The sequence below is a fragment of the Fringilla coelebs genome, assembly GCF_963513975.1.
Source record: "Fringilla coelebs genome assembly, chromosome: 9".
NCBI lineage: Eukaryota > Metazoa > Chordata > Aves > Passeriformes > Fringillidae > Fringilla > Fringilla coelebs.
Window position 1 is genome coordinate 4,910,160 of NC_140067.1, and position 13,200 is coordinate 4,923,359.

Below are 13,200 nucleotides of genomic sequence, written 5' to 3' on the forward strand. Positions count from 1 at the left end.
TTTTTGCCTTCTTTCTTTCGTTTCTGGCATGCCCAAGTGTTTTACAGAGCTGCTCCAGCCACAGCTGCGCTCCCATCGCTTCACCAGGGCTAAAGGTGCCTCAGTGTTTACCTTAGCAGTGGTGATGGGGAGGGGAATAAAAAAAGAAATAAAATGTCACTTCGCAGCCTTGTAAATCATTCATCAAGGGCTGACCAATTTGGCTCTCATCCTACAATATGCTCAGGGTACTTGCGGGTTTTTAATTACCAAGTTCTGCCAAGCGCCACATGTGCGAGGAACTTTAAATCCCCATTTACGCTGCGAAGGCATAGGTGAGGTTTCAGGGTGTTTAACACGGAAAAATACTCTGTGGTTTTGTGGAAAAATGGGCATTTGCTTCAAGATTTTCTTTGGCTCCTCTGCTCTTCTCCCTCTGCTCCCTGTTGCAAGAGGGGAGGAGAGGAGCAGCGTCCTTTTCCCCCCAGATCCCCAAATCCATGTTCCTTCTCACTTCCCACCACTTTGGGATCCATTTCGCTTTGGGAGATTCCCCAAGCAAAGGATTATAGTGTGCTGGAAATCTCTTGAAACCATAAAATATCACCTTGGCAGCTTTATTGCAGCGCTTGCCGCCTTGGGAGAGAAGCGTTTTGCGTGATAGAGGGTTTAATAAAGGAAATTCCAAATGGGCTCGCTGCAGTTTGGGGCTCAGTCTTATATATTTTTGCATTAAGAACCGTCATCTGCTTTGCAGAGAAACTGCAATATGTTCATGGCCTTGGATTAAGATTTGGTTTTACTTTTATAGCTGACCCACTTGGGGGGATGGAGGGAGGGGGAGAAGTGGGTTCACTCCCTCTCCCATCTATTTTTGCTGCCGTCTGATGTATAAAAAGAGCCTGGAATGGGCAGGCTTATTTTTCCTGCCAGGACTTTTTTTTTTTATTAACTGTAAAAACACTCAGATCTGGCCTTTGCTGCTGATGGAGGGAAGGCTGTTCAGGATGCCTTGTTCAGGGGCAGGGGAGGGAGCGTGGCGTGGGGTGTGCCTGGGGGTGCAGGACCCTGTAGCCTCAGGGGGAATTGGTTATTTCATGAAGGGAGGCTCTTAGTGGGGAATCAGCCTCCACTGTTGTCTGTGACACTTGCAGCTCTGAGATGCTGGGGTAGGAAAACCAACCCCTCATCCGGCGTGGTCCTGGCCTTCATCCCCCATCCTGCATGCCAGCTCCTGCTGGAGAGAGAGCATGGTGAGGGGCACGAGGGATGCCCTGGGAAGGCACAAGGCAGTGATTAGTCTGGTGCTCCCCTGCCTCTGCAAGGCTTTCTGGTCAGGAATAGCAGGATTGCCGACCAAACATGGGGATCCTATCTTGGCAGCCCTTAGAGTAATAATCCTTAATTTTCCAGGCTGCCCTGACAGCCTGGCTTCCCCCTCTGCTCACATCTTGTGGTTGTTGTGCATCGGATGCGGTCAGGAGCCGGGGCTGGCTCAGCTGCTGTTGGGACATGGGGTTTGTTGGGTGAAACCAAGCCTGAGCAGGCTCACATGTACCCCATCTGTTCATGGGATTTCCTCAGTGGAAAATTTTTCCAGTGTGGTTTTAGGTGGGTACGTCCATCATAAAAATTGGTGGAGGGAGTAGTTCAGCGATCCAAATCCAATTAACACCACTGGGGTGCCTTTATAACTGCCCTGTAACTGGAATGGGGTCACTTGGTGTTGGGCAAACTGGGATGCACTTGGATGGCACAGGTACTGCTCCTAATCTCACAGGCATGTGTCACCAGCAGTGGCTCTTAGAGAAAGATCTTTTTCTTGTATTTTCCTTCAGAGTAGGAACTTCCCATCGCGCTGGTGCTTTCCCTGAAGTGAATAAATGCAAATAGGGATGCTGAGAGGAGTGAGTGGGGTGTCCAGGTACCCCATGTCTGTCCCCATCCCTCCTTTTTGGGGCTGGAGCTGTCCTGGTGGTTCGTTCTAGGGAGACACGAGGGGGAATGTGACTCCACAGGTTGAATGCAATGAATTTGGAAATTAATAATAAAGCCTTGGCATGCTGGTGAGGTCAGGGAAACATAATTTTCAAAGGACAGGGCTAAACCAGCGAGCATGGTGGGGAGGTGGGAGGAGAAGCATTTTAAAGCTTTCAAACAGCTTCTGCCTAAAATTGCACATTGGATGTGGCTCCTTGGTGGATTAACAAGACTCAGTGCCTGGGTAAATGAATAAACAAACCCCAGAATCCTCTCCAGGTTCTGTGTGGCCATCTCCTCGGTGGGTGAGTCACAGAGGCCGGTGTCCCTCCAGCTTGCGAGCATCTTCCTCCAGTTCCTGCATGGGGGAGGATGCTCAGGGCTCCAGGGACACAAGGCAGATGGACTCGGTGGGATGTGGCAGGAGAGGTGGCAATTTTAACGTGCTTTTGTCATAACTCTGACCATGTTTGCCCCGGTTTTGTTCCCCGCAGAGCGCAGCTGCTGCCCCGAGTCCCGTGCTTGGAAACATTCCCCCGAATGACGGGATGCCCGGGGGCCCCATCCCGCCCGGGTTCTTCCAGGTAGGCTGCGGCTCCTCCCGCTGCTCCCGCCCCTCCACACCGCGCACGTGTTGGCTTTCGCTCTGGGTGTCAGCGCTGTCGTGCCTGTGTTTTGTTGGTTTTTTTTTTTTCCCCAAGAGGATGCTAGGGAAGCAGCATGCCTGCACAGCTGACCTGTCTAGGAATAACTTGTGTTCTGCTGTCCTTCCACGTTTGCTTTCTATCTTTTGTGGCCTTAAAGCAAATTCCTTTCTTGCTCGAAGAGGTTACTGTGTATTTACAACCAGTGTTTTTTTTCCAAAGCTGCTTGGTTTGTGTTTGGGTTGGGATTGTATTTGTTCTCCACTCCTAACAGACGTGTGTAATTGAAAACATTCTGGATTTTGATTCCTGAAACTTTTTCCCCCTCCTCTGGTTAACCACTTGATTTTTTCCAAATGCAATCACTGAATGCATTAACAAACCCTGGCTGCGGCTGCAGGCGGGAGTGGGCTCCAGCCAAATCCCTGATCGCCGTGGAGGCACCTTGTAAGCAAATACCCAGCAAAGTCCCCTCGCTCCTTCCTCATCCCACAACAAGCTCTGACAAAGGAGGGGGTAACATGTTTGGAGAGATGCTGACAGACAGGATATCAAGAAGCACAAAGAAAAGGAGTTTTCAAACCTTGAACCTTGAGGGTTTTTCCTCAGGAATCTCTTTGCCCGGAGTGAGCTGCGATGGTTTGCAGCAACATAAGCTTTCGGTGCTTTAAAATCCTCCTGCTTGAGGATGAAACACTTGTTCGTGTAAAAAATGGGATAAGAGTTGAAAGGAATATTTGTTTTGGCAAGCTGGGCTTTTTTTAATCTGGGCTTGTGATTTGTATATGGGAGAACTTCTCGGGCAGTAGACAGGCGAGCTCGATAAGGAGCTTGTGATTTATTGAGGCGATATCTGAGCCCGATATCAGCGATGGCGTTTGTGTGGGAAGGGGGAAGGAGGGTCCTGTCTTTTTTTTTTTTTTGAGAGAGAGAGAAAGAGAGATTCCATTTCCTGAACATGCTTCTGACAAAGTAAGAATATCCGATATTGATCGGGAACCCTAAAACGGGCGAGCCTTGTAGCAGCGCTCGGCAGCCGGGGGTGAAGCCAACGGCGGAGATGCAATCTCGCAGGTCAGAGCTGCTGCCAGCAATCCCGGTGCCAAGCTGCTGCTTCCAACAAATGTCTCTCCAAAACGTCCTGATCTCGCCCTGCGGTGAAGCTGACTGTCCTTCGGGGCTTCTGCTTCACGCCGAGCTGCGAGGGCTGCAAAACTGGCATGAATTTAGGGCAAGACATGGAGAGCATGGGTTTGCTTTCCCAGAGTGGGAAAGGTGAGGAAGAGGAGTCACATCTCTCCAGACTTTTACTGTTCATGCTGCCGTCTCGACTCTTCCTGTTGACAGCTTCCAAGCTGTCCCCCCTTCTTTCCTTTCTGCCCTCCTGTAGCACTTTTGCACTGAGGGTCTGATTCAGGAGCAAACAACCCATCTTAGCTCCCTGCCTCCCGTGCAGCTGGCCCAGGAGCCACTGGGGAATGGGGTGGCTCAGAAGCAGGAGTGGATCCTGAAACCCCAGACGTGTAATAATACCAGTACAGGTTATGCTGCCCATCCCCAGCACTGCCAGAGGGGAGAGAGGATGGGTGCTGGTGCATATGGCTCACATGTGACAAGAGCCTGCCTTTCCTGAAAGCCCTCCAACATCTGGTTTCTCCTCCCAGCCCTTGGGATGGAAAGCAGAAGAAAAATCACACCTTTTAACACAGTCTGAACATCGCCTCCATGAAAGCCTGTGTGATTTATTGCGGGTGCTGGAGCTCATTCCAGCTTCAGGAGATGCTGGAGAGCAGCTCTTGCAGAGATGGGCTGGAGGCTCAAGCCAGTCACAGCTCGGGGCTAATCTCCTATCTGTAGGAGATTAAAGTGCCTAAATTCAGAGGGCAAAAACAAAAAGGTCACAGAAGATAGAAAGGACTTCTCCCTGTCCCTTGGTATGCCAGCCCTGGGAGTCAGCAAGGTGGTGCCACCTCAGCCAGTGCCATCCTCATGCCAGGAGAGGGCTCAGAGGTTTTCAGCATTTTGCTCTTCTGCGCCAGGGACCAGCAAGGGATATCCCCAAGGGTAGCAGGCATGGGCAGATAGTTTTTGAGAGGATTTAGAGAGCCTGATCATGTCCAGGCATGGTGGGGAGTCACACAGGGAGCTGAGGAATGAGTCACCAGCGAAGCTCAGGTAGCAGAAACTTTGCAATGCATGAATCCCCCCCAGCCCTGCATGTGAAGATGTCCACCACAGGCAAAGGGAAAAATTGGTATGGACCATTCCTGAGACTCTATAGCCCAAACACATGTAAGTGAGCTTGGAGGAGAAGGAGTGCTCCAGGGAAGGGAGAAGCAAGGAGGACTCCAGGCTGCAGCACCCATCCACAGCCACTGCCTTGCAGTGAGATTCCCTTCCCAGTACCAGGAGTCAGCAATGCCCTTCAGGTCAGGGGCCAAGGGAAGGGCAGCCTGCAGAATCTCCCAAAATGATGGGAGAGAAGAGGCCCATGGCACTCCTGGGTTGCCGGGGCATTTCATGGTGCCAGCCAACGGCACAGCATCGGCTGCGCTCCGGACAAAAGGTTGGCTGGGTTGATGGGCAGCATGGGTAGATGCTTTTATTTAAATCTCTCTCTTTGTCCCATTGAGATGAGCAAACAAACCCTCTGCTCATCCTTCTAAAGGTCATCAGAGGCGTTTCTGCTTTTGTTTTGAAAGCTGGATTGATGCCGGGGTGCAGATCCCTCGCAAGAGGGATGGGGGGGGATGCCAGGGAAATACAGGAAGGAAAACAAAAAATTGAAAGCAATTAATACCACACCTTTACACCACTAAACAAGCAGGGGGGGGCGAGTCAGCAGCCCCCCCAGCCGTGCCTGCTGTCCCCAGGCAGAGTCCCTGTACCCCGCGCTGATGAAATGGAAAGTTGACCATAAATCAATGTCGGCGCTGCGTTAGCTATGCATCAGCGGCTCGGCGCCGAGATGCACCAAAACAAAGCGCCGGCTGCTCCGTGTTCCCACACTGCCCCCTAATGCAGACAGACCTCGGGAGCTGGGGAGGACGGGGGCTCCAGAGCCCCGGGGGCTCCCCCCACCCACATCCCCTGCCCTCTCCACCTCTCCTCCCCTCGTCCTGGAGACCTTCCCCTTGGGGTGAGGCTGCCCGTGGGGTGAGGATGGTGAAGGCAGGGACAATAGGAAGGGGTCCATGTTGTCCTGCTCCCTCCTTGGATGCCACCATTTTCCCCCTGATGTCTCAGTGGGATTGCCCACTGCTCGGCCTCCAGTCAGCCAGTTCTGGTGAGGCAGCACGAGAGCCATAAAACCAGGCTGCTGTTCCCAAAATCCCGGGGTAGAACTTGGTACCAGCCTGCACCAGGCAGGGTTTGAAGGAAGGTAGCCCACGAGCTGGAGGAAAGGAAAAAGCAAGCATCAGAGAAAGTTTTTTTCTGGAAGTTTAGTAGGATGCCCGAGGCTTTTGTACCGAGCGTCTGGAGCATATGGTGGGATTTGCAGTCAGCTTTCTCTCGGGTGCTCCAGCCAGATGGAGGTGACTGTTCTTGGCTCTGGCTGACACGGGTTTGTTTCCTGAAGAGCTTGTGTTAAACATATTCCTTAAAACCAGGCTTCTGCAGTTGGGAGCCCCAGCTGCAGGCGAGGCAGAGCTCCTGCCCACGACTGCCTTTCACTGTCTGCGGGAGGAACTTGGCCCGCCTCGCCTTGCCTTGCTGCCTTGCCTTGCCTTGCCTAACCTCGCCTTGCTTTGCCTTGCCTTGCTTTGCCTTGCCTTGCCTTGTCTAACCTCTCCTGGCCTCCCTTTGCCCCGTCTCGGGAAGGTCCTCACCCAGCAGCACATGCTGGATGTCAGCTGGGGTCTTTCTCTTTGAAGGCAACTGGAGCATCTCTCCTAAAGGCTCCTTCAGAGATAGCTCTTTTTTTCCTTGTCAACTTGCAAAACATCTCTCTCCTTCAGTAGAAATGAATCTCCTCTCCAGTAAACCCAGGCATGGCTTTAATTAATATCCATCTAATTTATTTTAGTGTTTTCTAACGTCAAAACTGGCAGGCAGGGGCAGGTGTTTTAAACGCAAGATGCCTCCCTCTTGCTAACTCAAAACCATCGGTGTCTCGTGGCAGTGATGCTTTGCCTTCTCATACCATCCTGCCTTGTTCTGCCACCCCCAGAGGTGCTTGAAAATGTTTTTAAATAGCAAAACTCCCCCATTAGCTGAAAGTATGTAGCCCATAAAACATGATCCATTTGTGGTGAATTACGCTGGGAACATAAATTGACACACACACAGAGCTATGATCGCTCCTGCCATTTTCCATCTTTAATATTTTACAAGAAGTTTGAGGAGTCGAGCTCATGAAAGACAGAGTGGAAATAACCTGATCTCCTGGAAACTCCCTGTAGGAAGCAGCTGTGGCAGCAAACTTCGGCTGTCCGGCGGGCCAGGTTGGGCTTTTAAAGTCCCTGGAGTGTAGAGGGGAGAAAGAAATGAAGCAGAGTGGAGGCTGGGGCACTGACAGCTGTTGGAAACAGTTTCCTCTTACACCGTTTTAGCTGTAGGGATTCTTTTTTGGGGTTTTTTGAGGCACTTACAGGAAGATGAAGAATAACCCCACACAAAGAGTGTCCAGTTTTGGGGGAAAAAGGAAAAACATGAGAGATGATGGGGTTTCTGTGTCTGGGGAGAGTGCTGGTCTGGAGATGAGAGTGAAGCAACTGCAGAGCAGGTCCTGGTCCCCCAGCATGGCATGTCAGAAAGAGCTGTGCCTCAGGGATGCGGCTCCAGGGCTGGATGGAGGGATGTGGAGGAAGCAGGACAGCATGTGTTCAGCCTCCTCCTTTAACAGGAGTAGTTAATAGTTGCTAAACACACGTTTTTTTAAGAAAAAAGGGATGTTCTGTTGGTTGGAGCCCACATGTCGTCTCTGCAAAACACTTGTCTCCACTGCCGTGATCCACAGGGATCATCTGCTGCTCCCTCTGCAGCGAGGCAATCCCGTGCAAAAAGCCAACCACTCCAGCAGGCGTTCCCAGCCCAACACGGTCCCAGCCCTGAAACATCTGCAAGTATTTATGGAGATAACAGTATCCAGAGGAATTGCCTTCCTGACAGAGCGGGGCAGCCCTGCCGAGGGGGCTGCAAACATTTTGGATGCTGCCGCACAGAAAAAGCAAGAAAAGAAGGAGAAATAAAAAAGCAGCTTTCAGCTCCTCCCTGCCTGCCAAAACGTTTGCACAAACTGGGCGTCACCTTATGCAGAAGGGTCCTCTGGGAGCGGTACCTGTTGGGATAATGGAAGGGCAGGGATGCTGCAGCGCTGAGCCTGGAGCGTCCCGGGAGCAGCCTTGGTGTCGGGGCAGGAGCTCGCTCCAGAGGATGCACTCAGCAGCACAAACAACAATTCTCTCTGGGTCCAGATGCCACAGGGGATTTTTCTTTGGTGGAAATGCTGCCGTGTCCCACAGATGCTTTTTCTCCAATAGTCAGACAGTGTTTGCTCTCCAGCTCGAAATGCAGAGCCCAAGCATCACCTTCAGGCCCAGCCAGGGTGCCTTCAGGTGGCCAGTGTGTTTGGTACCTGTTCACCCCACACCCTCACCTGCTGTGGGATACAGGGGGAAGGACATCAGTACCTGGACAGCAATGCCCCCCTCCTGCAGCACAAGGCAGGCATCGTGGAGGACACTGGCTCTTCCATTGATGGGGCATGAGGTTTGGCCTCTGCCAGCCCTGGTTTTTACCTTCCCGTTGGTTTCACCACTGATTCACCTCTTCTGATCTTCCCTATCCCAAATCCTGCAGCTGAGATGTGTAGGAAGGGCTTTGGGGGTGGCCAGACCTTACTGGGGGATGGTGGGAGGTGTCTGCTGCCCCTGCTGCACTTTGCATTCACAGACAGAGTTAGCAACTCAGAAGCAAAAATAAGTCAACTTCCATGCCTGGAGAGGACTTCTGCTAAAGGAGGTTGATGCTGCAGTTGGACCTCAGAGGTTTGTCTTCTCCTCTCTGGTGGGACATGGATGGAGAAGGCAGTGGGGAGGGTTGTCTTGAGGTGCTGTGACCTCATCCAGATGAGGATGGCCAAGAACTAAGGGCAGGGGCTGGTTCCTTTTGGCACCTGGAAAATAAATGGTGGTGTAAGTGGTGGGATTTCAGCGTCTGGAGCAGAGAAGCTGGCAGGAGGCTGTTGGTTTAAATCTGCTTGGCTCCATCTCGCCACTGAACCATTCAAATGAAAAAAAAAAAATTAAAAAAAAAAAGAAGAAGAAAAAACCCACCCTCTTACTTTATTTACATTGCACTCAAGTTTCCGCTGTACAAAAGATTTGCAGGTGCAAATATGTCCTGCCTTCATTAACTTCCCCTCCCTTTTTAATTTATGTGATTTCAATTTTCCTTCCCTGTACTGTTAATTAGGGGACCCTCTAATCAGTACCATTATCACAGTGGTATTCATGTTTAGGAAAGCTGCTAAACAAATGCTTGCAAAATTGCTAAATGGCTAATTAATGTCTGTTAATTAAGAAAATTGCTCATGGTAACAAACCATGCCATTGCTGGCAGCAGCTAGAAGGCGAACACTTGTTGAAATTAGTAACGAGGCAGGTAGAGAACATCTGCTCCGGCGCCGGTCCTGGAGCCTGCCGTCGCTTCCCATCACCTACTGACAGAGCTCCTGTGCTTTCTCTACCAATTACACCTCCTCTGACTCAAAAAATACTTTTTTTTTTCTTTTTTTTCTTTTTTTCCCCTTTTTCCTCACGTTAACACGCACCGGTATATTTCTCGCACTGAGCTCGCGGTTTTTCCAAGCGTATTTTCATTTTGTGCTTTTAAGGGAAATTTGGATTAAAAAAAAAAAAAAAAAAAAATTAAAGTGGGCGTTCAAGCCCAAAATGTCAGCGACTGCTGCATTGCAGTCTTAAACCTGCACCAACTAATCTCTCCCTTTTTCCCCTAGACATCCTTTCTTTGCTCGCAAGCCATTTTACTGGCATCCTTAGGGAATGCACCTCGAGGAAGGATGTTGCATCCCTTCAGTGTGGCGGTGCAGCCCCGCTTGTGCCGGCCAAGCTGCCCAGGCGTGAGCTGGGACGTGCTCCTCGTCCTCCCTGCTCGCTCCAGCACCTCCAGTGAACCATGGTCAAAGCACAAACCTGGAGGTTTGGAAACCTGGAGGTTTCCAGCCTTTGGGATGAGAGAGGAAAAAAATTATTTTTGTTTTTAAAATTTTTTTCTAGTTTTTTTTAAGATTTTTTTTTTAGATTTTCTTTTTTTTTCTTTTTTTTTTTTTTTTTTTTTTGTTTGGGGGTAGTTTTTCTATTTCCCTCAACCTCTCTGGTCCTCTCCTGCATATTTTTTATCCCTTGTTGCACGCCCCTGAAAAGTGTTTCCCTGTGTGTTTATCATTGCAGACTTGGTTGAACCACTGGACCGTTTACTCTCAATGTGGCCACTGTATTTTGACAGATGTTCTGATTTTGAATATATATTTTTTTCGCATATATCATTACTCATTGTTCAGCTGCAAATGAATAGAAACTCAATTTAAAAAAAAAGGAAAAAAAATTTATTTAAAACCGGGAGAACTGACTCCCCGACTGAACAGGTCCACCTGTGAATCCTTTTTTTAGCTCTTTCTGCGCTTTCATGTGCTAATCCATAACCTCCTTCTACTGTCTGACCTCACAGGGACCGCCTGGGTCACAGCCCTCGCCACACGCACAGCCTCCACCCCACAATCCTAACAGCATGATGGGACCCCACAGTCAGGTAAAGACACTAGTGATGGGTAGGGCTGTGAACCGGGACGTGCGCTCGATTTACTTCTTTTTTCCCCCTCTGTAAGCATGCTGGGCAGCGGGTACCCGCTCCCCGGGGAGCATCCCCCCGGGCACCCCAGCTCCAAAGCAAAATGTTGGTTTTTTTCCCTTTTTTTTTCCCTTTTTTTTCTTTTTTCTTTCTCTCTTTTTTTCTTTTTTTCTGGTGTTTTTTTGGATATGCAGTTGTCAATGGACTGAGAAGTCAATCGTGGGTATCAGACTGTTTTACCTTCCCAAGGTAGCCTGAGAAATTTAACTTGATGTGGATTTTTAAGCTTCTGTTAGTAGCAGCAGTTGTAAAAAGAAGTAACGTTAAGCCTTTCTTCTTTTTTTTTGTTTTTTCAGTACTTAGCACTGGGGTTTTTTTGTGTGTGCGTGTCTGTATGTGCTTATTTGCCACTTATTTTTTAATATATCTCTATATATTTAAACTTGAACATTATCTAACACTCAGGGTTTCCCATGCACTAATTTTAACAGCCTCACCTAGTATTGCCGATGTCCAACACGCTCTCAAACAATAAACCTACAGAGAAAATGTTTAAAAAACGGACTCCAGACACCTTTCTCTTTTTTTTGTTTTTTTCCCTTTTGAAACGTCACTTTTTTTAAAAGGATGTCTCCAGAAAAAAAACAAAAACAGAAAAATAAAAAAAAAACAAGTCAAAAAAACCGAAAGCAGTGTGTACAGGCTAACCAGCGTGCGTGGGGAGCGTGCTGCCTCCCCAGGGCTCAGCCCTGACCCCCTTTTGTGTCCCCGCAGCCGTTCATGTCGCCGCGCTACGCCGGAGGTCCCCGGCCCCCCATCAGGATGGGCAACCAGGTACTGCGCTCCCGGGATCCTGCATTTCCTAGGGGTAGCTGTTCTTTGGGAAGGGGGAGGATGAGGAGGGCCAGGTGTCCTGCAGATGCTCCTCGGGTTTGGGTGGCAAGCATCACCTCCTTGGTCACCCTTTTTTTTCCTAGTGCCGGATCATCGGGCATCACTTAATGATGATGGTTTAATTTGATGTTGATTCAGGCCTGTCCAGGGTGGAAACAGCAGTGGGGAATGTGCAGCTTTCCAGCCATGGTGTTCCCAGCAGGGCTGTGCCATGCTGCATGCTCGCTGCCCGGCTGGATTTTCCCTGCAATCGCAGAAAATTAAAGTGATGGAGATAATCCTGCTGCTGGGTTGACTGAGTGTTTAGATCAGCAGCGGGGTCAAGCGGGGCAGGTCACTGCTGAATTTTTTGGGTTGGGTTTATCCTCTTATCCCAGCTTATACAAGGGCAGTTTGTTTCTGGCCTTGTGGCTGGAGGCTTCCACCCCAGGCCCTGCCTGGACGCATGCACGGCCTTTGGTTAAGGAATTCATCTCCATGCAGCTCCATAGAGTAATGACCAAATTTGTCACTAAAGGGAAATTAAAGGAAACCTGTAATTCTTTTGAGCAGCAAAGGTGTCTGTTCAAAAGTTATCTTGTTTTCTTTTTTGGCTATCAGCATGATTCTTCTGTAGGTCTAATTAGCAGAAAGAGCAGGATAGTCAGGAAGTAGGAGGTACCAGCTTGCTCTGGGTTTGTGCTTGCTGGATTTGAGACTTGAATCTTTGGAATTTGCTAACTGATGCTGAGATGTAGCTGAGAAAAACCCAGAAGGGGCTAATGGAGGACCCCCATGGCTGGAAGAGTCTTCCACCCAGGGCACTGATGGATGATCTAATGAGGTATTAATTCACTGCACCTCCTCATGGGTCAGTTTTAACAGGACCCTCTCCTGCAGTGGTTCTTGGCTCATCCCAGGCTCTGCTGCAGGTGAGCACAGTGAGCTGGGAAGGCAGGAGAGGCAGGGGGGACTGGTTTGAGGAGGCTGTTCCCACAGCAGGATCAAGCATCCAGGAGTGGCTAAAGTTAATTAGAAATATTTCATTTTTTCCCCCAAACACCACATAAAAACCACATGTTTGTACCTAGGCAGAGCTCAGCGAGGTTATGGTCACATCCTGAGGGACAAGAGGAATAAATAGGCAGGCAGGAAGGTCAGGCAGCAGAAGTGTAAATATCCACCCTTGCAACCCTCTCAGTTTATCTTCCTCCTGCTGCCACTTCCAGCCTGCAAAAAACTTGGGATTGGGCTGATTCTGCCTCAGCACAGCCGTGTGCACCCAGGGCCTGTGCTGTGCTCCAGCATGGGCATCCTCAGTGTTGGCATCCAGCATAGCAAAGCTGTTTACTCTTTGCTTCCCTCAGGCAGTCAATATCTGCATTTTTCTTCCCCTTTATCTGTTTGGAGTAGCCTTTGAAGCTTAAATAGCAGTATTGCCTGAGTGGGATGTGAGTTTGGGGAGGGGGCCTTGCTCTGCGGCACATGGAGCATCTCCCTGCCACAGCCAGTGAATCACTGCCTGGTTTGGCCCTGGTGCAGTGTGTCATGTGCTGGTCACCTTTCCCTGCTGGATCTGACACCACTGCCCTGTTCAGCCCGGGTTTTCCCTTGCTTTCCTAAAATACAACAGCATTTGGCATGAGGGGAGGAGGAAATGCCTTGTTTGGGGTTTAGAGAGGGTTTGCAGAAGGATGAGGGAGGCAAAGCCCCGAAGGCTGTAGCAGTGGGACGTGGGGTGCAGGGGGAGGTGGGATGCAGCAGGATGCAGAGAGATGCAGGATTTATTTTTTTAATCTTGCTCCCTTGCTTTGACAGCCCCCGGGTGCTGTTCCCGGTACACAGCCATTGCTGCCCAATTCGATGGATCCCACGCGACAGCAAGGTAAACCCAGCAGAGGAGAGTCGAGTG

General features: G+C 49.9%; 1 protein-coding gene across 3 annotated transcripts in view; it reads left to right on the top strand.

Moving 5' to 3' along the window:
• The window catches only part of SSBP3 (single stranded DNA binding protein 3), a 53,877-nt gene that overhangs the window by 34,254 nt on the left and 6,423 nt on the right, over window positions 1–13,200 (top strand). For 2 of the 3 annotated variants that reach the window (XM_084211549.1, XM_084211551.1), the window contains exons 5-8: window positions 2,454–2,543; window positions 10,296–10,376; window positions 11,190–11,249; window positions 13,107–13,173. In XM_084211549.1, coding sequence (XP_084067675.1) covers window positions 2,454–2,543; window positions 10,296–10,376; window positions 11,190–11,249; window positions 13,107–13,173 — 298 coding nt within the window. The remainder of the gene's footprint in view (window positions 1–2,453; window positions 2,544–10,295; window positions 10,377–11,189; window positions 11,250–13,106; window positions 13,174–13,200) is intronic. The other variant, XM_084211550.1, reaches the window with a different exon arrangement.